This window comes from Bombyx mori, chromosome 19 (assembly GCF_030269925.1).
Source record: "Bombyx mori chromosome 19, ASM3026992v2".
Taxonomy (NCBI): Eukaryota; Metazoa; Arthropoda; class Insecta; order Lepidoptera; family Bombycidae; genus Bombyx; species Bombyx mori.
Genome location: NC_085125.1, coordinates 11192677 through 11215677, shown reverse-complemented (window position 1 = coordinate 11215677; position 23001 = coordinate 11192677). Strand labels below are relative to the sequence as shown.

At 37.8% G+C, this 23001-nt stretch overlaps 2 protein-coding genes across 3 annotated transcripts; one reads left to right on the top strand and one right to left on the bottom strand.

Annotated features, from left to right (window-relative positions):
* The first annotated feature begins 3719 nt into the window (after window positions 1-3719).
* Ter94 (transitional endoplasmic reticulum ATPase TER94) lies at window positions 3720-18306 on the top strand. 2 transcript variants are annotated; one of them, NM_001043538.2, is made up of 15 exons: window positions 3791-3894; window positions 4476-4581; window positions 7313-7566; window positions 8895-9087; window positions 9555-9765; window positions 9924-10136; window positions 11170-11363; window positions 11932-12096; window positions 12674-12881; window positions 13599-13726; window positions 14960-15125; window positions 15743-15912; window positions 16360-16497; window positions 17030-17184; window positions 17713-18027. In NM_001043538.2, the coding sequence occupies exons 1-15, from the start codon at window positions 3878-3880 to the stop codon at window positions 17810-17812; spliced, it is 2418 nt and encodes an 805-aa protein (NP_001037003.1). In that variant the 5' UTR covers window positions 3791-3877; the 3' UTR covers window positions 17813-18027. The 2 variants fall into 2 exon arrangements, with proteins under 2 accessions (XP_062529790.1, NP_001037003.1); XM_062673806.1 differs by having other exon boundaries at window positions 3720-3894; window positions 17030-18306.
* Window positions 18307-20503: 2197 nt separating this feature from the next.
* LOC110386007 (uncharacterized) lies at window positions 20504-22864 on the bottom strand. Its single transcript, XM_021350979.3, has one exon. It carries the CDS (start codon window positions 22772-22774, stop codon window positions 20576-20578), a length of 2199 nt encoding a protein of 732 aa, XP_021206654.2. The 5' UTR covers window positions 22775-22864; the 3' UTR covers window positions 20504-20575.
* Window positions 22865-23001: the final 137 nt, after the last annotated feature.

The following is a 23001-nucleotide window of genomic DNA, read 5'->3' as shown; positions in this document are numbered from 1 at the left end:
AGGTTTTTATAATGATCATAGTGATATAAAGTTTGATAATTATTTTACATTTTATTCGTATATATTACATAGATTTATTCAGAATGTATTAAATACTAATGTTAGGCACGAACCAGAGCACAAAGAGAACCACGAATATAAGAAGCACTGTATTGCTTCCTATCTAATTTTCTCTCACGTTAAATCATACGAATTTGTCTGTCTCTTTTTACTATCGCTTTTTCATTTCATCAACTTTCGAATTACAACGATGCTAAGGAGTTTTCACTAAAAAAGCCGCTACTCCCCGGGCTATTCGTGGTCTATTTTATGTACTTTACTACAAGCGTTAATGATAGCAGAAGGTAAAATTATGTAAAGCTCGGGGACCTTAGCTCGGGAGCTATACTTAATTTAATTTTAAAGATTGTTACAAGGAAAACTTCTTTTCTTTCCCATTAGATCAAACATTACTACTGTGCATTATTGAAGTTAATTTAAAATTATCTCCAATGGCTTTGATAGAATCTTCTAAATATTCAAACATGTACTATCGCTGAAGATGACGTATATCGTATGCCATACTCGATCATTTCTAAAAAGACGGAAAGTTTATTCAATCGGTTGAAGACCCAGTGTGCTGAGTGCGAGTTTTTTAATATTTGTATGCAATGGGATCGCTTGCGTACGTTTGCTGCTAGGGGTGCTGTTCCAACTGCATACAAAATTGGTTTAACTTTTACGTTATCGAGAACGTTAAGAAACTCGCACTAAGCACACTGATTAAATGACAGTTAGTCATCCACTGCGATCAAGGACGTTTTCAGCCTACTCTACTATCTTACGCTACTTCAATGAGAATGTATAACAAAAATAGAGATGTGAATGAAATGATAAGATAACAGCGACAGTTTCCACAAGTGCTATCTATATGTGAGTAAGTGTATTTAAGGTTTCCACAAATGCATTATTATTGTTTTTTTTTATTATAAAAGTTTTGAAATAGCCAAAGCTAGTAGCTATAGGCCCTTTTGTCAACTAATTACTAAGCTACGGGAATTTTCGATGCCAATAAAAAATTACGAAACTAATTACATGATCAAATGGATTTTTGAATAACAGCGAGATTTTGAAGTCGTCGTAGGCTCAAAGTTAAGACGCTTCGTTCTTTTTCTCTAGTGAAATACGTACTTGACAAACGAATGACTTCCACGATGAAGGAATAACGTCGTGTAAAAAAAAACAACAAAATATTTTATTTGAGTAATTACTTATTGGTGGTAGGACGTCTTGGGAGCCGGCATAGATTGATTGTTGAGGTTTATAGGTTTCGATAACCATTTAGCACCAGGTGGGCAGGTAAGCTCGTCCACCCATTTAAGCAATACAAAAATAAAATCGTGTGTATTTTTATTTACTTTTTGCACTTCACAAATTATTTAAAACATCTCGAATGATTGCTAAATTGTTTGGGAACGATTCGAAGTGCAAGACAGTGGGATCACAGCCCACTTGGGCTATTCTATTTATGTGATTCCCTTGGACTTTTTGGAAGTTCTATGAATTATGATTTTTATTTAATGCTCTGTGTTCTAGTGTCCTATTTCTGTGGTTTATTTTATTAATTTAGTGGTTTTTCAGGTTTAAACCTCTAATAAGGGTGGTCCACTTAGCCCACTGAGTTTCTCGTCGGATCTTTTCAGTGGGTAGCGTTTCCGATTCGGTGGTAGATTGGTCTTGCTAGGGCCAGTGTTAGCAACACTCCCGGTTAGAGCCCCGTGAGCTCACCTACACGTCAAGGAAAAGCTGAAATAGCCTCTCAAGGATGTCAGCATAGATAGGGGAAAAAAAGGTGGTCCACTGAAAACAATCTCAATAAATAACCATTACTTTACTGAGATTTAATTTCATGCTATTTCATCTCGTTTTATTTCATTTCATCTCCACTATTACACCCATTAGTCTCAAATAAATCAACTTTACCTTATTTCATCGATTTAATTTTTAAATTTTTCGCTCCTTATGTTTTTTCATATAACAAATTAAACAAAAGAATAGGCAGTATGGTGTGATATCTAAGCTTTGCCTGTTGAAAAAATGGAACAATAGACTAACTCAACAGTTACCATAGGTAATTTATTTAAAATGAAAAAGATTGCCACCTGTCCCAAGAAGGCAATATGTTAAGTAATATTACATAATAATAACACATCATGTTATAAAAACTAAACCCTTAATAACTAATCACAATTAACAAATTTGTTCAATTATTGGTGGAAGGGCAGATTGTGAGTGCGAATAGATTGTAATCAATAAACTGCCTATACCCACAGCGAAGCCGTCATACATTTCGGTTTGACAAAGGTAAGACAATACAGTCAACGCTTTCAAGTCATAAAAAAAATACAAAAGGCAGATGGCTGATCTAGAGTATTGCGCATCATCAGAGAGAGAGATGCTCATTTATTCGAAATTACACTCAATTAGCCTTGTTTTGTGTCCAAAATCATAATTAGCTATCGGTAGTATGGCCAGCCTCTGATGCCAACCTCTATGGCGATCTTTGATTAAACCTCTATTTTTTTAATTTCGAAATTTATAATTCGCGTCTTAAATTACCCCAATTTTAAAGAATTTATAAATCCACTAGCTGACCCGGCAAACGTTGTGTTGCCTTAAATAAGATTTCTAGGGAAATTCTACTGTAGAAAAAAAAACCTCATTTAACCACATAATACCTCATTGTAAACAAAAAAAAATATCCAAAAAATTAAAATAAAAAATAAATGTTTGGGGTCGACAACCCTTTTCACTTAGGGGTTTGAAAAATAGATAGTAGCCGACTCTCAGACCTACTGAACATACTATTGATACACAAATAAAACCAAAAAAACATGGCTGAAAAATGTATAGTATTGTATAGCTCTCAAATATATTAAGTGTATAATCTATGATGTATAGTGAATAAGTAAGACAGGAGACCGGCTTCGTCTCATCCCTACTACGTGATGTTTGCTGGATGAGTGGTGACACCTGGCGGGGATAGCTGATCGATTGATAGTTGATCAGTAGTCGACCGGCGAGGGCGGGAGATCAAATTCAATTTAAAAAAAATCATAATTAAAGGAACTTGAAATTATAAACTCTGAATAAGAGTTTATCGTACTACAATTATAATATTTGATTGCCATCTTGCAACCTTATTGCGGATCTGTGCATAGAATAAAAAAAATATTGATCGGGATGGAAAAATAGGGGTTGATCGTATAAGAGTGAAAATTGAGAGTAATATAATTTTTTTTATTTTAAGTCATGACAAAATACAAACAAAATTCTCGCAAAAATTTTTAGAAGTTTTTAATTAGCAAATAAAAAATAAGGGTTGATCGTAGAGAGGTGAAAATTGAGGATTGTATGTATTTTTGTATGTTGTATCATAAAAAAATAGAAATGAAAAATTTTGTCTAAAAAATAAATAAAAAAATTTAGGGGTGGACTACCCCTAACATTTAGGGGGATGAAAAATAGATGTTGGCCGATTCTCATAGATACCGGATAAGCACAAAAAATTTCATCAAAATCGGTCAAGCCGTTTCGGAGGAGTATGGCAACGAAAACTGTGACACGAGAATTTTATATATTAGATTGAGACATTTTGCAACTCTGTGGTGGTAATCAATGATTGCAATCGAGAGATGGTTACAATCGATTAAAACTTGAAGAGTTAGTCAGAAATGGGTCTTTTAGTTATGGTATTATTTTCTATGGCAACACGAAGCTTATCGATGAACAAATGAAATACGGCAACGTCACGCTAGGATTGAAGTTCGCCAAGTAATTATTTGGCGTTATAAAAATTATAATAGTTCTTAGATTCTAACAATAAATTTTGAATAAAATGGCAGATAATAAAAGGTGAGTGCTAAATTATATTCGTCAAATATTCAAAACGGAGTTTCATGTAAAATTTACACGAAATCGGCGAAGTACATTGTGAATGCATTTCGAATTTGGCTTGTCATCATGTCGAGAATTAAACTTTTAAAGTGTAGTGATTTTTTTATTTTCATCAATGACCTACAACAGCAATTTTATTATTCTACAGCATTGTAACTTTCTAATGCAAGAGTACTTAGTTCTGAAAACAAGTTTGTTCTATTTAAGAGACGGTGAGATGACAAATTAACACAAAAGAATTTCGGCATTTTGAAATCATTCCTATAAAAATGAATGAAATTGAGCACCCGAACTCACCAAATTTTCGAAATATATGTTTAGAAATGTGTAATTAAGTGAAACATCATCCTCAGCACCAGTGATAATCAGTTTGAACTTATGTCCAAAAATCATTAAAAAATACCAATACCATTTTAAATACAAAAATCTTAATGAAAAGACATTAATCCTTCTACTTAAACCAAACAAAACCCAAGTATTTCTACTAGTGAGAAATAAATGTTAAACTGAAGAGTAGTCATAATTGTCTTGTATTCCAGCCCTGATGATTTATCGACCGCGATCCTCCGTCGCAAGGACAGACCCAACCGTCTCATTGTCGAAGAAGCAGTCAGCGATGACAACTCAGTCGTGGCACTTTCACAGGTCAGTGCTTTGTCTCTGGACAAGATGTTTGGTTCATTCACTAAACCTTAAATAGCAATATTAGTACTTTTGCTTTGAACAAAAAAAAAGTAAATTTCGTCTGTCATCCTAACCTTCAAATAATAAAATTAACATAAACATAACACATAAAGGTTTTTTTTTTCAAATCAAACAAACAAAAGAACATCCCTAAAACTATTGTTTTGTTAATAAAATACAGTATTTTGTAAGACGCATAGGCACCATGCAAAAAAAAAAAATGTAACTACTGTTTTTAATAATTTAACAATAAAGAACAATGATTAAAATGTCTCTGTCCTTCCCCATTAATCTATAGAAAAGAACGAACCTTTGTAACATAGTTTATATGATGCAAAATATCCATTGTTATAACCATCAGAGTTGAATAACCTTTTTATCTCTTTAGGTCAATAGTAAAGCTGTAAGACTACTTTTTTTATTTATTCATTGCAAAGATGGGTGAATGTCCTCACGGCCTATGTGAGGAGTCCATAGACATCATAATGTGAATGTGACACCAACCTCAGTTGCCTTGAAGCTGTAATTCATTTTGGTCCAAAGAGTAGATTGAGTGACTGTTATAACTGTAAAACTGAGACCAGTTTACCACTTAACATCAGATGGGTCCTGAGCTTGTCCATCCATCGTAGCAATAAAGAAAAGAAAGAAAAAAAACTGTATGACAATGGCCAACCTATCTGTCAAATTGGAATGCATGACTGCACTCAACCCAGGCTTATAATACCACCGGTAAACTGTTACTGTAGTAAACTGTTGTCCAGTGTTTTTCAACTGATTATTAAATTTATAAGGTCTATTCCAAGTTATGTGAACTTATGTATGTTATACTCCTCAGCTTAAATATTTTATAGGATTTTAGCAAATGAGATGTCAGTTGGTTGTTTATTTTTATTTTTTATTTATTTATTAGACACACAATATATAACTAAGTAAAAAATCTGGTAACACAAGCGCTAAGAAAAGACAAAATAAAAACACCTAATAAAAGTGATATGTCATATATTATTTCAACATAGTGTCTCTGACAAAATTAATAGAGGAATAATATTTATTCATTGTTTTTTATAATTAAAGATATCTCTTACCAAAAACATTATCTGTTTAAGTCTGTTTCCTGCATAGAATGAATTTATTTTACAGAATCAATTGACTAAAAAGTATGAAATAAAATTAGTTACCAAGTGGAATAAAAAACTCACTTTATTTAAAATAGGAACTTAGAAAAACCTGATCTATATTGTTGGTACTACCAACTACTGTTTTGTTTGTTACCAAGTTGGTAGTGACCATTAAGGAAAACTTTGGAGACTTTGATTTAAAAAATACTACAGTACAGTACAATAAACGAACAGTACCTAAAAATTCTGAAGGGGCTGAAGAAGATTTGTGAGTTTAAGCTTAGGGCTATATTATGAATGTGTTAATGCTTCTCAACGAAACTCAATATTTTCGGACTGGTTAAAAATATACGTGGTTCTCCTAACGAGGTTTATAGAGAGTCCTTAGTAGTGGGCAACGTCTTGGTTGTGGTTCTGGGATCACTGACTTCTATAAGCAACAGTAATTTCTCACCATTAGGTGGACCGAGTGATTGTTTGCCTACAAGGTCAATAAAAAAAAAACTTGTATTATCATTATAAAAAAATTACCATTTTGTTGTTTGATTGTCAATCAGATATTGACAGTAAAGTCCTGTATCCGTATTGCCTGTCAATAAAAGCTTATAATAAACAATGCCCTTCCGATGCTAACATATGCTTAGAATCTATCTACTGTGAATTTACGTAGGTTTCGCTAGAGTGCCTTTGATTACACATAAACATTTACATTGATTATACATAATCACAAATTAATACACAAATCACTACGTTTCTTTCTATCAGCCTGTGTGGCACCGAAATATCCAGCTTCTGAAAGATTGTACTTGAGTGATGTATCAAAACTGTTACTGCAAGTTTTACTAATGCATAAATTACAACTGTTTTGATTTGAGTCAGCTTGAGATTCAGCTCAAACATTCTAACAAATGGTTTATACTTAGTTATTAGGGCTTTCAGATGATAGTGTGCAAATGTAAAAATATTATTAGATATATATTGCATAAGTATAAAAAGCCATGTTTTGGTATATTAATCCTTAAGCAAAATAACTATTAGAAGCACAAATATTGTATGAATTTACCATTGGTAATTATAATAACAACACACTTTTTTGTTCTGAAATATGAAGTTAAACTAAATAATATCATTGGCAATCAGTACACATTACTAACTATTAAACTGTATTTATGACAGTCAAATTTCTTTAACTAAATGATAGCACACTAATATGTTCATTATGAACTCATGATAAGGAAATAAATTGAATATAAATTCCATATTTTGTATAAAAAGCAAAATTTTATAAATCGAAAATTCTTTATTTACATGTAACAAAAAAGTTAAATTGCAAACTTAATGCTGTAATAAACTACCAGCCAACCGTAGTGCATATTAGATTATTTTATGTATTAATGCAAATAAATTACTTCTATTGACTTCTACTACTTACTCATAAAAAAATATAAACATACATAAATGTAAATATAATCCAACAATATACCAAATAAGAAACATAAAAAATAATTACAATAATAATAAAATTATTAATGAATTCTAGTTTTTACAATCATCAATTTTTTTTGTAACAGGCCAAAATGGAGCAACTTCAACTCTTCCGTGGTGACACAGTCTTGCTCAAGGGCAAACGCCGCAAGGAAACCGTTTGCATCGTGCTCTCAGACGATAATTGCCCTGATGAGAAAATTCGGATGAACCGTGTTGTGAGAAACAACCTTCGTGTGCGTCTTTCTGATGTGGTATCCATCGCTCCGTGTCCTTCAGTGAAATATGGAAAACGAGTCCACATACTGCCAATTGATGATTCAGTTGAGGGTCTTACTGGGTAAGATTATAGCAATTGACTATTGATTGAATACTAATGAAACTTATCAAACTCCTTACTAATAATGCGTTTTTTATATAAAACTATAAATATTGGAGTTGCTAATCAATCTAATATAATATACATATTGAAGGATGAAAGGCTATTTACTTGGTTTAAGTGACATTTCACTTAATACGCAATACATATTTTTAATTAATGTTGCTTTTTCTTTAGTATTAGTATCAATAGTTTGATGATTTTAATTAAACTTCAACTCGATATAATAAGTCTGCGATTGGAGGAATTGTGTGGTTGCATAATTAATAATATATCTGTTTGATTGATAATAATATATTGGCTATGGAATGAGCTCCCCTCCACGGTGTTTCCCGAGCGCTATGACATGTCCTTCTTCAAACGAGGCTTGTGGAGAGTATTAAGCGGTAGGCAGCGACTTGGCTCTGCCCCTGACATTGCTGAAGTCCTTGGGCGACGGTAACCACTCACCATCAGGTGGGCCGTATGCTCGTCTGCCTACAAGGGCAATAAAAATAAGTAAAAAGTAAAACTCAATTATGTCTTCAATACAATATTAGCATAGTACATATTGTTAGTATCTAAATGATTGTCAGTGTCAGCCATGAAAATGAATTAATTATCTAATACACAATAGTGCTATTGATTCTTTCAGTATCTTCAATATATTATGCAAAAACCCCCAATGCTGTAAGTCATCATCAGCTCTTATCCAATGTGAATAATAGGCATCTCCAAATATGCCCTAATGAGCGCAGTTTCCTCTTTATTACCTGGCAGAAGTGCCTCCTCCCATATGAGCTTAATGAATAAAATTGTATTGTTTTGTGTTTAGGTTATAATTATTTGTAATCTCTTTTTCACTTTGGTAACTAACACAGTTTTCATATGAATATACTATATTACTCTCAATTTGCACAGAATGTATTAGACAAGATACTATGTCGTTACTTGTAAGTCGTCATGGCCTAAAGGATAAGAGATGCACCGGTGTTCGAATTACAGTAGGACCTCTTGTAAGACCGCACGGGTAGGTACCACCACCCCGCCTATTTCTGCCGACAAGCCGAAATGCGTTTCGGTTTAAAGGGTGGGGCAGCCGTTGTAACTATACTCGAGACCTTAAAACTCATATCTCAAGGTGGATGGCGGCATTTGCGTTGTAGATGTCTATGGGCTCCGGTAACCACTTAACACCAGGTGGGCCATGAGCTCGTCCACCCATGTAAGCAATAAAGAATAAAAAAAAGACATTATCATATCAGTCTTAGGTTATTTAATCTAAACAAAATTTATATTTTGTACAATAGCAATCTATTCGAAGTATACTTGAAGCCGTACTTCATGGAGGCTTACCGTCCGATCCATCGTGACGACACCTTCATGGTCCGCGGGGGCATGCGCGCCGTCGAGTTCAAAGTGGTCGAAACAGATCCATCACCATTTTGCATCGTGGCTCCTGATACCGTAATACACTGTGACGGTGAACCGATTAAACGTGAGGTATGTATTAAACGTACTATATATTTTCTAAGTATCCTTTTTGTGATCTAAATTTGAAGTGCCCAAGTACTTCTGATATTTTATATTTGTTTGCTAATGTGTTTGTAAAATTAATGTTTATTTTATGGTACACCAAACATGTTCCACGGTTTCGTCTTTATTAGATTTGTTATTAAAAAAGAATGTTAAGACATTGCATTTTCATTTAGATCATTGCATTGCATTTCATTGCATTTGTAGGATAAAGTGTTGCTTGTCTGACTCTCTGATCCATAATATACCAGTCAGTTTATATAACCAGTGCACTTTTTTTATTGTAGAATGTTTAAATGTTGTTGTATTTACCTGTCCTGATGTCCGAACTCAGTATGGATATGCTTTAATCATAAAAAAATTGTACTCCTATTATGGTATTAACAAAAATCAATTTTTTTGATGTTCGCCTAACACAATCGTATGGTCAACAGGAAGAAGAGGAAGCACTAAATGCTGTCGGCTATGATGACATCGGCGGTTGTCGCAAACAACTGGCGCAAATTAAGGAGATGGTGGAGTTGCCACTGCGTCATCCTTCACTGTTCAAGGCTATTGGAGTGAAGCCTCCACGCGGCATTCTCATGTATGGGCCGCCTGGTACCGGAAAAACACTCATTGCTCGTGCTGTTGCTAATGAAACAGGTAAAATTGCTGTACTCGCAAATAATTAACATTATATCATATTTATCTGTATTTTTTACAAATATTAATCTTTCATATATTTTAAAGATACTCTATATCTAATTAAATAAGTTTTCTATGTAAAAAATCTTCAAAAATGCTTTATTTTGATCCAACAGGAGCTTTCTTCTTTTTAATTAATGGACCGGAGATCATGTCTAAGCTGGCGGGAGAATCGGAGTCAAACCTCCGTAAGGCGTTTGAGGAAGCCGACAAGAACTCTCCGGCTATTATCTTCATTGATGAACTCGATGCTATTGCACCAAAGAGAGAGAAAACCCACGGTGAAGTGGAAAGACGTATCGTTTCACAGTTATTGACGCTTATGGATGGTGAGTCATGATTGAGTTTTTCTTGTTGGTTTTGTTGAAATATATTACATCTATACATATAAATAAAATTAGAGCTCTGTTTGTAGTATTGAAGTAATCGCTTTTTACTACATGCATATGAATATATATATACGGTACATTCACCAAAATAACATTTTTTACAATTTTTGTCTGTCTGTCTGTCTGTTTGTTCCGGATAATCTCTGGAATGGCTGGACCTTTTTTTTTATTGCTTAGATGTGTGGACCAGCTCACAGCCCACCTGGTGTTAAGTGGTTACTGGAGCCCATAGACATCTACAACGTAAATGCGCCACACACCTTGAGATATAGTTCTAAGGTCTCAGTATAGTCACAACGGCTGCCCCACCCTTCAAACCGAAACGCATTACTGCTTCACGGCAGAAATAGGCGGGGCGGTGGTACCTACCCGCGCGGACTCACAAAAGGTCCTACCACCAGTAATTACGCAAATTATAATTTTTGCCGGTTTGATTTTTATTGCACGATGTTATTCCTTCACCGTGGAAGTCAATCGTGAACATTTGTTGAGTACGTATTTCATTAGAAAAATTGGTACCTGCCAGCGAGATTCGAACACCAGTGCATCGCTCGATACGAATGCACCGGACGTCTTATCCTTTAGGCCACGACGACTTCGAAAGACTGATGAGACTTTCACTAATAGGTAGCTGATGATATAAGGAGTAACTTAGGCTACTTTTTTAGAATAGCTTCGCCTCACGGCGTTACCCGCAGTAATTGTAGTACCGCGCGCAACATGGCGGGCTTCGCCTATCAATAATAAAATTTAATGTTTCCGAAGCGAAGCGAGGGCGGGTCGCTAGTTTTAAATATTACTTCAAAATTTTTGAGCATTTGATAAAAACTAAAGAACCTCTAGAGAAGGGCTAGTATAACCGATATCCTACATGAAAACCTGAAACCGAAATGTTGAATAGGTTGTTACAGTCAGATTATTTGCAACAAGATCATGATAGATTATAATAATTAAAATGTTTTGTCTAACGCAGGCATGAAGAAGTCGTCCCACGTGATCGTGATGGCGGCCACGAACCGGCCGAACTCCATCGACCCGGCGCTGCGGCGCTTCGGGCGGTTCGACCGCGAGATCGACATCGGCATCCCCGACGCGACCGGCCGCCTCGAGATCCTGCGCATACACACCAAGAACATGAAGCTAGGAGACGACGTCGATCTAGAACAGGTGAAACTTCACACCGCTCACATAAAGAAAAATTCAATAACTATTCCAGAAAGAATATTCGACGCTTGAAAGGCAAACATGACTAAGCGACAATGCGTGAACTTTACAGTAGACTAATTTAAAGTTGAAATACCTGAAAAAATTTCTATTTTAACGAATCTAGCTGTAGGATTGAAATGGTTTTAATAGCTCTAGAAAAAAAAATTTTTTTGCTTATCCAATACGGTTATTGCCTATCATTTATGTACAAAGCAGTTAATGTCGCTTAGTCACTTTTGCCTTTCAAGCGTCAATGTGCATTATTGCTTGGTTGGGTAGACAAGCTCACTGTTAAGTGGTTACTGCCATTAAGCCCATTAAACATCTATAACGTAATTGCCGCCACCCACCTTGAGATATTAGCTCTAAGGTCTCAATCTAGTTACAACGGCTGCCCCACCCTTCAAACCGAAACGCATTACTGCTTCACGGCAGAAATAGGCAGTTAACAATAACTATATTTAACAAAAAAAGGCTTTGTTGTACCTTCTAGATGTTATTGTAATGTGGGTTTCATCTCATTCTTTAGATCGCAGCAGAGTCTCACGGTCACGTGGGCGCTGATCTCGCGTCTCTGTGCTCGGAGGCAGCCTTGCAGCAGATTCGTGAGAAGATGGATCTCATTGACCTCGAGGACGATCAGATTGACGCAGAGGTTCTCAATTCTCTGGCTGTCTCCATGGATAACTTCCGGGTATGTTTTTTGTCAATAGCGTGAATAACTGTCATAGTTGAAAATATAATTTCTAGATGTATAGAATGCTAAATGGTTTGACATCAATTTTTGTGTAAATAATAATTCCTCATTAGAGAGTATAATTATTTTTATTCTTGTAGCATAGTTAGATATGCTCTTGGCTCACCCATTTTAATGTCATAGGCTATTGTGAGGGGGAGGGTGATGGGAGAGATGTGCTCCGCACTAAACGCTTCGCTCTCTCCCCTTTGCCTTTTCATGAGTTCTGTCTCATGAGAGGCTCGGACGTGGGTTGTTGAGCGACAGGAGGTTTTAGTCGGTTCGACTCCGACATACCCCGCCCGCCATCCCCAGTGGAGGGTGGGAATCCGGCGATTTCCTCGAACAATAAATAAATAGGCTATTGTGTCTTCAATGTCAATAAAATTATTGAAACGTAAGATAGAATAAATTTTACTGTGCTATACAAATCACAATGTGTGATTGACTTGTGTTAGTTACAACGTATCCTGCACTGGCTTTGGTTATATATAATGTACTATTAATGAAATTCGAAATTTCGTTTCTCAAACAGTACGCAATGACGAAATCGTCTCCGTCGGCGTTACGTGAGACAGTGGTGGAAGTTCCCAACGTGACGTGGACCGACATCGGCGGGCTGGAGGGAGTGAAGCGTGAACTCCAAGAACTCGTGCAGTATCCGGTCGAACATCCCGACAAATTCCTGAAGTTCGGCATGCAGCCTTCGCGCGGTGTTCTCTTCTACGGACCTCCTGGTTGTGGTGCGTACGGAGACATCACACAGCCTGTAGCTACAGCACGAGGGATTACAGAGTAGGCAGCGGCCTGGATCTGCCCCTGGCATTGCTGAGGTTCATGGGCGACGGTAACCACTCACCATCAGGTGGGCCGTATGTTCCTCTGCCTACAAGGGAATTAAAAAAAAGAAAAAAATTATCCTTTTTGTTTTTTTTTATTGCTTAGATGGGTGGACGAGCTCACAGCCCACCTGGTGTTAAGTGGTTACTGGAGCCCTTAGACATCTACAACGTAAATGCCTCCACCCACCTTGAGATATAAGTTCTAAGGTCTCAGTATAGTTACAATGGCTGCTCCGCCCTTCAAATCGAAACGCATTACTGCTTCACGGCAGAAATAGGCAGGGTGGTGGCACCTACCCGGGACTCACAAGACGTCCTATCACAAGTAATAACGCAAATTATAATTTTGCGGGTTTGATTTTTATTACACGATGTTATTCCTTCACCGTGGAAGTCAATCGTGAACATTTGATAAGTACGTATTTCATTACAAAAATTGGTACCCGCTTGTTGGATTCGAACACCGGTGCATCGCTCGTCGTAGTCAACGTCGTATCATTTAGGTCACGACGACTCTGCATGCCAAAATTGCATAATTTAATTTTTTTCATACATTATTATGTAACTGGTTTAATTTGTAGAAATCATTACAAGTATTGTTTTATTATTATCAATCAGGTAAAACTTTGCTGGCAAAGGCCATCGCCAACGAGTGTCAGGCTAACTTTATATCAGTGAAGGGACCAGAGCTGCTCACCATGTGGTTCGGCGAGTCCGAGGCGAACGTACGCGACATCTTCGACAAGGTGCGTCCTAATTGTTAAATCATTTGTCTTGTTACATTTAGACTGGGTATATTTGAAATATTCTATAAAACAAAGATGGAGGAGAATGCATTTGAAAAATATTCAATTTGGAGGAAGGCGTGTGTTTTCGCTTTACATTACGGCTTCACGTAATATACATTGCAATAATAATACTCACTTACTAAATCTATATATATAAACATGAATTGCTGTTGGATTGTCTCGCTAAAACTCGAGAACGGCTGGACGGATTTTGCTAATTTTGGTCTTGTGTTATTTGTGGAAGTCCAGAGAAGGTTTAAAAGGTAGATAAATATGAAAATGCTCAGAATTAAATAAAAAAAAATCTTGTTTTTACTTGATGTGACCCCCGTCAGACGGATTCCATTTGTTTGTTTTAAGTTTATTTTATACAAAAGTTTAGGTATTTTATTTATCGATTGAGGAACTACGAAGTCTGCCGGGCAGCTAGTGAGTATATAAAAGTTAAGGCTACTACCGCTGGAATGCTAATAATCAATTGTAATTTAAATGTCTACATCTGTAGTGTGCAGTTGTTTGGAAATTAGGAAAATGAAATTTTAGCCCTCATATCTGCATGTATGAAGCCTTGGCATTGCTCATCACAAGGAGAGCCGTGGGCTTATTGATCCATTTATATTTACTTTGAAAAAAAAACTGAAACATAATAAATTATTGTTTCCTGTAATCATCATTTTAAACAGAACACAAACCCATTTTACAATTCTTTTTTTCTCCTACTTACGCCGAAAGTTCGGTTTTCCCCCCGCTGTACAGGGAACAAAGTGTAACTTTTCCTCCCTGGGTACTGACAAGTGCGCATGCGCGTTAGTGTCTACGTCTGCTCTCACGCACCTAAAATTCTCCGCCATAGTTGTGCTCGGGTAATTTGCAATATTGTGTTTAGTGTAAAAGTGACACAAACAAAAGGCAATCAAATTGAATAGTGAAGTATTAAACAAAGATGAGTTCATCAGACAGTTCTTATTCAATTAGTAGTAGTTTATTTAAAAATTAAAAAACAGTTAAATGGTTTTTTTTATGAGTATCCTCGGTACTCTACGATCTTTCGGCCTGGTAGGCGAAAAAATAGTATGTGCACCGCGGGAAAAAAGTAGGACATCTTATCCACGCAGGAGGAAATGTCTTCCTTTTCTCCCTTGGTGCACAATGTACTATAGTACATAATATAATGTTTGTGTCCCCGGTCAGGCTCGATCGGCATCTCCGTGCGTGTTGTTCTTCGACGAGCTGGACTCCATCGCCAAGTCGCGCGGCGGCTCCGTGTCGGACGCGGGCGGGGCGGCGGACCGCGTCATCAACCAGATCCTCACCGAGATGGACGGCATGGGCGCCAAGAAGAACGTCTTCATCATCGGTCACTACATTATACTACCTAAAGAAATTGCCATTAAATGACCACTGCTAATTGACAAGTCACTATCTATACTAATATATAAATCTACAGTGGTTTTACCCTCAGACAGCCCACTGAGTTTCTCGCCGAATCTTCTCAGTGGGTCGCGTTTCCGATCCGGTGGTAGATTCTGCGAAGCACGGGTCTTGCTAGGGTTCGTGTTAGCAACGTCATCAGGTTTTAGCCCCGTGAGCTCACCTACTAATTAAGGTTACGCTGATACAGCCTCTCAAGACTATCAGCTTAAGTAGGGGGGAAAAAAAACGGGTTTTTACAGTGGTTTTTACGGATGTTCCGTTATAACTATTGAACCCTGCATCCGATTGACTTGAAACTTGATATCCATGTAGAAAATACACGTACTTAATGGATAGACCAATATTTATATGAGTGTTGGACTCCCTAATAATAATGACAATAAATAATAATGTTAATTTTAAATGCGCAGCGAAGTAGGCTAGTTCTTTTTTAAACCAAATCGTAAACATGCAGATGATGAATCGATTACAATGATAATTTTATAAAATAATTATAGTGAATTGAATCAGGAGAAACTAAATGAATCATTTGTGATGAAGGTGCCACAAACAGACCGGACATCATCGACCCGGCCATCCTGCGTCCCGGCCGTCTGGACCAGCTCATCTACATCCCGCTGCCGGACGAGAAGTCCCGCGAGGCCATCCTGCGCGCCAACCTTCGCAAATCGCCTATCGCTAAGGACGTTGACTTGTCTTACATCGCCAAGGTAGATTCCACTTCTTAATATATTTTTTGTATTCATAGAAAGATGGCTACTTTTTGCAAGTATATTTTATAGTATAAGTGATAATTGATATACATAACTATAAAACAATATTATTAATAGCAAAATACCTCTATTTTTTTTTATTATTGCTTAGATGGGTGGACGAGCTCACAGCCCACCTGGTGTTAAGTGGCTACTGGAGCCCATAGACATCTACAACGTAAATGCGCCACCCACCTTGAAATATAAGCTCTAAGGTCTCAAGTATAGTTACAACGGCTGCGCCGCCCTTCGAACCGAAATGCATTACTGCTTCACGGCAGAAATAGGCAGGGTGGTGGTACCTACCCGTGGAGACTCGCAAGACGTTCTACCGCCATTTTACTTTTACACGCCATGACTACCACTGCCCTCGGCGGATTCTTTATGATAACGAGAACTGTGCAGGTGACGCAAGGCTTCAGTGGCGCTGACCTGACGGAGATATGCCAGCGAGCCTGCAAGCTGGCCATTCGCCAGGCCATCGAGGCGGAGATCCATCGCGAGAGGAGTCGCCAGCAGCAAGCCGCCGCTGCCGTTATGGACGTTCGTATCTGACCACTACGTCTATATTTTATTTAAAAAAAACGAAGTAAACGAAACCCTATGCTTTTACATTTAAACCAATCTAGTTTCTTACCTTTTGCATGTAATTACATTGAAATAGTTAATAACCGGCTGGGTTTCAATAATATTTAAAATTATTATATACTAGTTTGGCTTTAAAAAACTCATAATCCTATATCCGAAAATGAGTTTACCAACAGAACTGATTTTTTTATAAAATCTCTCTTGAACGGATCTGCTTAGATTAATTTAAACTTGATAGTAATAATGTCTGAAAAAAATTTTTTTTTTAAATGCAACTGGCTTACAGTTCGTGAAGGTTTATTTTTATTATTAATTTATTGCATTCAATTATTTCTCTGGTGTGTGTACAAATATACTCAAAAATCGGCTGAAGTATTTTCATAGCCCGAATAAAAGCTATGTAATTAAATAACAAAAACAAAACTGTTCAAGAAAACGGAAGTTCGGCATAATTGGTTTTATAAATAGAATACCTGGTCGTTAACAGATGGACGAGGAAGACCCCGTTCCGGAGATTAGCCGCGCTCACTTCGAGGAGGCGATGAAGTTCGCGCGCCGCTCCGTGTCCGACAACGACATCCGCAAGTACGAGATGTTCGCGCAGACCCTGCAGCAGAGCCGCGGCTTCGGAACCAACTTCAGGTACCTGCCGCACTGTACTGTAATAGTTCTAAAGGACGTGCCAACTTTAGGTACCTACCGCACTACAGTAATACTCCTAAGGGACATGCCAACTTCAGGTACGTACCGTACTACTGTAATACTTTTAAGGTACGTGCCAACTTCAGGTACGTACCGCACTACTGTAATACTTCTAAGGGACGTGCCAACTTCAGGTACATACCGCCTACTGTAATACTTCTAAGGGACGTGCCAACTTCTGGTACATACCGCCTACTGTAATACTTCTAAGGGACGTGCCAACTTCAGGTACATACAGCACTACTGTATTACTTCTAAGGGACGTGCCAACTTCTGGTACATACCGCACTACTGTAATACTTCTAAGGGACGTGCCAACTTCAGGTACCTACCCCACTACTGTAATACGTCTGGATGGACTGTGGGGTTTATTTCATTTCAAGACTGACCCAATATCTCAAGATCAACAATGTTAATTAATTTAGACACCAGCGGGCTAGTTATTTAGATTATTTTAATTCGTTTCAGATTCCCAACAAACGCGGGAGCTACAGGGGGCACGGGTACTTCAGCGGGCGACCAGCCCACGTTCCAGGAGGAGGGGGGTGACGACGACCTGTACAGCTAAACTGTGTCTCGCTCGCGACCTCGGGGCATCTCCACCATCTCGATAGACCAGAACTAACGTCCTGTCTGTTTGTCCTGCGTGTCGCCCCACCACACCAACATGGCGCCTGGCCCCGGCCGGTTCACGTATGCGATAGTGACGCAGACATCGGACGTGTAGTTCTAAACATACGGCGGCGTCGCGACTAGATATATATATATATAGTTTTAAATAAAAGAAAAGAAAAAAATACAAAACCGGCGCGCGAGTCTGACTGCGCGTCGCAGTCTCATAAAATTCACGTGTCTAATGTAAATTTAATTTATAGTTAATCATTCTCCACTCGTTTAGTTATTGATGTTTGTGTAATGTATGGCCCGAACTAGTGGCTCGTAAGTTCATATTGTATGTTGTCGGGTAGCTGCTATACTTACTGTATCTGCGCCCGGTCCTCGGTAACGTTGCCGACTTCACGATGTTCAGTGATTTTAATTAAAGGTTTTTTATAGACTAAACGTGCGTTTTATTGAAAATCTTAAAATAATATAGACTAGCGGCCCCACAGTAGTCGAAATTCGACTATAATTAATTGAAATTATAAGTTTAAACATTAATATGGTTCTATTGTCAAACCCTATTATATTTCGATAATATAATCACAGTATTCGCCAAAACTGCACTATAGATCAATAATATTAAAGATAAACAATATTAATCTATTTTCAATTCGACCATAGACTTAAACAATAACAAAAGTTTCCCAATTGACAGTAAACAAAGTATATTTTTATGTATGTGGTGTGTTAAATACGTGGTAGTGTGTGTAATGTTTTCTTTATTGATTTAAAGTATCTTTTATGCATTATTTAAAAAAAATATTAGTATTGTGCTCTATATTTTCTATAGGTGTGAGATGTTTCACACTACTCCGTCCGCGCAATTTTCGTAAAAAGGGGTACAAAGTTTTTACTTCACGTATTAATATATAGATGTTCCACGGAGGAGAGCGATTGGTCCCCTATTAAATTAAAATTAATTTTACGTCTGTATTGTACTGTTTGTAAAAATTTGGTTGTGAATTTCAAAATTGAAATTACGCATTTTAGTAAAAGCCACCACTAGATTGTACGTTCGAGTAGACGAGGTTGTAGATTATAGTGGTGATGATCTAAAGGTCCATTTTTATAGCTAAGATGGGTTATCCTATCTGATCTGATGCTAAGAGGTTCTTGGAACCCATAGGCATCAACAATGTAAATACTGCCTCCTACCTTGAGAGAGTCAGATCTGTTCACAGCCGATCTGATGCTAAGAGGTTCCCGGGGCCCATAGGCATCAACAATGTAAATACTGCCACCCACCTTGAGTAACTTTTACAGTACAACGGCTGCCCCGTCATCAAACTGAAACGCTACTGAAGTAGGGTGGTATTACCCACTTGTGCGGGCTCACAAGATGCCACCAATACAAATTATAGTTTTTGCGGGTTTAATTTTTAATACACATGTAATGCTCTATTGTGTGGGACGGACAAGTGAAAGCGCTGACGACGCATCCAGTATTTAATGGTTAGCTCTGGTAGATGCTCGACTTCTGAAAGTCCACCATCTCGCGGAAGGAGGCGGCGACACGGAAGAAGGAGAGCTCTTTTTCCCTCTCCCGCCGAGTCGACGGTCGGAGAAGGGCGTTCGTCCAACTCTGGCCTCTGTGAGGAGGTAGTCTCCTCCCGGTGATGGTCACGGGGCGACCTGAGGAGGTTCAGGCTACGCCGCACGCTACTATCACTAGCGCGCTGACACCAAGAAGAAGGGACAACGCGCTGTCGTCGCCGAACATACTGTGGAAGAGCAACTCAGTCGGCGGTGTATCGCGTTCCGACCCGGCAGGTTGGTTCTGACCCAGTGGGATATCCCGGAACACCAGCGGCATCGTCCGGGCGGTCTTGTAGGGCTGCCGTACCGTGGAGACCGGCGTCGTTGGTCGTCGACTATCGCCTCGAGGACCCGTCGGTCGTCGACTATCGCCTCGAGGACCCGTCGGTCGGGCGTCCTAGGAGTGACGACGAAAGTTTGGTGTTAGTAGTGTTGACCACGGGAACCCTCTTACTCTGACCAGGTTCTGACCCCGGACGGAGATCGCACGTCGGGTGTAAGAGTGCAGGGGAGTCGTTTAGTGCGGTAGGGCCCTAAACCGTCCTTGGGCCCGCGGTCTGCTATCAACATCTGCAGATGGTGAAATCCTACATACTCCGCGCGCCCCCTAGGCGCGGGGACCTCCTAGGAGGCTAGGCTCCAGAACCGAAAAAAAAAATGGTAACCCTAAAGTTCACATGATTGCCGCCGCCCACCTTGAGATACAAGGGTGAAATCTAAATAGTATCATATGCCGTTTATTTCGCCCTTAAAACCGATACCTATGCATTATAGCTTCACCACAAAAAAATCAGGATGATTGTAGCAGCCCGTTCGGGCTTACAAAGTGCCCTTAATACGGAAATGTATAATGAATTTTATCAGTATGCGTTTTACAAAAAAATTATCGTTGAAATCATTCGTGAATGACTACATGACTATATTTAAAAAAAAAAAACTACACTACCAGCCCGTTTCATTTGAACTTCATTGATTTATAAACTAAAACAACAATGTGTTTTGTTAAAAATCCATGAGAATTCAAGATCTTTCAGTATTACTTTGAATAAAAGTGCTGAACTATTACGAAGTAATGTAGAAATACCCTACAATTTATTCAAAGTGAATGGTAAAAATAATAAATAAATAAAGGTTAAAATAAACAATCGTATTTCCTGAAGATCTCTTCCAACTGTGTCGTGTTATGCAAAAGGTTTCGCAAAGACAATGCGCGAGCTGTTGCAAATGAATCCGCGGATTTATTCAAAAATGTCGGAGACATAGTTCTACCATCATTCATTTCAACTTTTATTTGTTCAGACTCTTTGAAACAGCCTTTGTTTAGGTGGCGTAATATTTCCTCACTGTTATCCTCAGAAAAACATGTGCATAGAAAATCAAATTCTTCATCCGTATATTGAGTACCAACATCGTGCGTTTTAGATTCCACCTTTTCTATTGCAGGCTGTGGGGCATTTTTAGCTCTTCTTTTCATTACTAGTCTTCTAATAGTCGACATTGGACTGACTTCATAATTTGGCAAGTCAGGAGGCTGATACGAGGAAGTGTTCTTCATGTAAGCAGGCAAATTTTCTTTCAAATGCTTTTTGGCAGTCTTGGGACATGTGCAGCGTTTAGGCTCAACGTACTTAAAATAGCTTTCTAATTTGGGGCCCCTTTCGTATTGTAGTATTTCAGTTCGTGATTCCACTTTATTGCCTGAAGAAATTATAGTTAATGGCTTGCTTATTTCTTCCACGTTTTCTTTTAAATCTATGGACATTTTTGATGCGTGTAGTGGATCGCAAAAGCAGTACGGTGTTTTGCACACACAGCATTCGATTGGCACATTACGTAAATTAGGAATTTCTTGTTGTAAAATTTGTAAAAGTGAACTTTCAAGTTTTAGTTCTAGCAGTTGTTGAGATAAATTGTACTTTATAGGAACGTCATAACTGTAAACGTGATCGTCTTCTGAATCTGTTCGGTCCACGGGATCGTTATGAATATAGTTCTCGATCTTAGACGAAAGCTTTTCAAAATTATCGCAGGCGGCATACATGTAACGCTTATTGATTACTACAACCGGTAATTGTGATGCACTTGAAGTACAATGCTTGGGACACAGATTTTGGTCGATCTTCGGTTTGTATCCTTTTTCGCTGCACAGAATGAAAGGATGAGGCTTCGGTATTGGAGTACGGAATTCATGATCATCATTCTGAAAAATGCTTTCAACACTTGGCTGTTCGACTGCCTCATTTAACTGTATCATCATCAGTTTCTCCATGTTCGTGAAAAACTCTGCATGCTCCGGCAATGTATTCAAACAATAGGAAACGAAGAGCTGAAATTTCTTTACGACTTCGCATACTTTTTTCTTCCAAATATTAATTAATTCTTGCCGTTTCTTTTCTTTTTCTCTCGCGAGACGTATTTCGAAATCATTCAAGGCAATTTGCTGAGTCAATGCCTTGATTTTCTTTTTGTGTTCATGTTGAGAAAGTTCTATTTCTTTTTGGCATTCATCTCGTTCTTTCAATGCGATATACACTTGACAGGCCAGCTTTTGGCATTGTATTAAGTTACGGACCTTTTCGATCGCAACATGTTTTTCCACGTTAAGGTCGTGTACTTTATCAATCATCGTATCCCGACAGCTTTGAACGCTTTTAACGAACTCTGCTTTAAGTCTCTCTTTTTCAGCATCAAGTTTTTTTGTATATTCGTCATATAATTTTGTAGCTTGTATTTTCACAAGAGCCTTGTATTTATTTTTCATCTTTTTAAATGTTTCTTCGCTGGTTCTCATGACTTCAATGTTGGCAGCATGTGACATTAAGGATTCTATTCTTGTTAAAGATGTCATATAAACGACAGAAAACTCTTTAAATGCCTGTCGAATAGCTTGGGTATTCCTGTTTGCGGCTTCCGTTGAACATTCCTCCCAAAGTTTTTTACATTTAGCGTCAATTGCCTCTTTCCATTTGACGTCATTATCATGGAGTATCCGATCCTTTTCTCTCTCCATTTCCATGTGATGTGCTTCAACGATTCTTTCTCCAAAGTAAGCAATACCTTCAAAACTGAGTTGCGCAAGATGACATTTTTGTATTGGTTTCAAAACTGCCCTGCCTTTTAGCAGATCTTCTGGTGGGATGTACCAATCACTGCCTCCACCTTTCAATCGTGGTTCTAAACCAGCCAATACCTTCAATTTCGGCGTCATTGATTTGAAGTAAACTTCGGCCAAAGGTTTCGACATTTTGTCTATCATAACACTTTGGGTCGGTACTTGTTGCCTTTTCAAATAACATTTTCGCAAATTAAAGTTCTCACTTAAATTAGGCATTTTGATTTTAGAAAACAAATCTAAATTAAATTATCTAAAATTACTTTAATTTTGACAAATAAATATTTATCAAAGAGAATAAATTCAGTACCTACCTTTTTACTAGTTTTATATTATAGATTCAAATATTTTTTTCAACCAAGGAGTTAGACAACACACTACCTACGTCTCAAATAGTTCGAAATCATAGGTACCTACATGAATTAAACTATGTGTAGTATGTCCAA

Coding starts and splice junctions, on each gene's coding strand:
- Ter94 (XM_062673806.1), top strand. Junction 10,137..11,169: donor GTTATTGACGCTTATGGATG/GTGAGTCATGAT, acceptor TGTCTAACGCAG/GCATGAAGAAGTCGTCCCAC. Junction 15,913..16,359: donor ACTTGTCTTACATCGCCAAG/GTAGATTCCACT, acceptor AGAACTGTGCAG/GTGACGCAAGGCTTCAGTGG.
- LOC110386007 (XM_021350979.3), bottom strand. CDS start 22,774: ATGCCTAATTTAAGTGAGAACTTTAATTTGCGAAAATGTTATTTGAAA.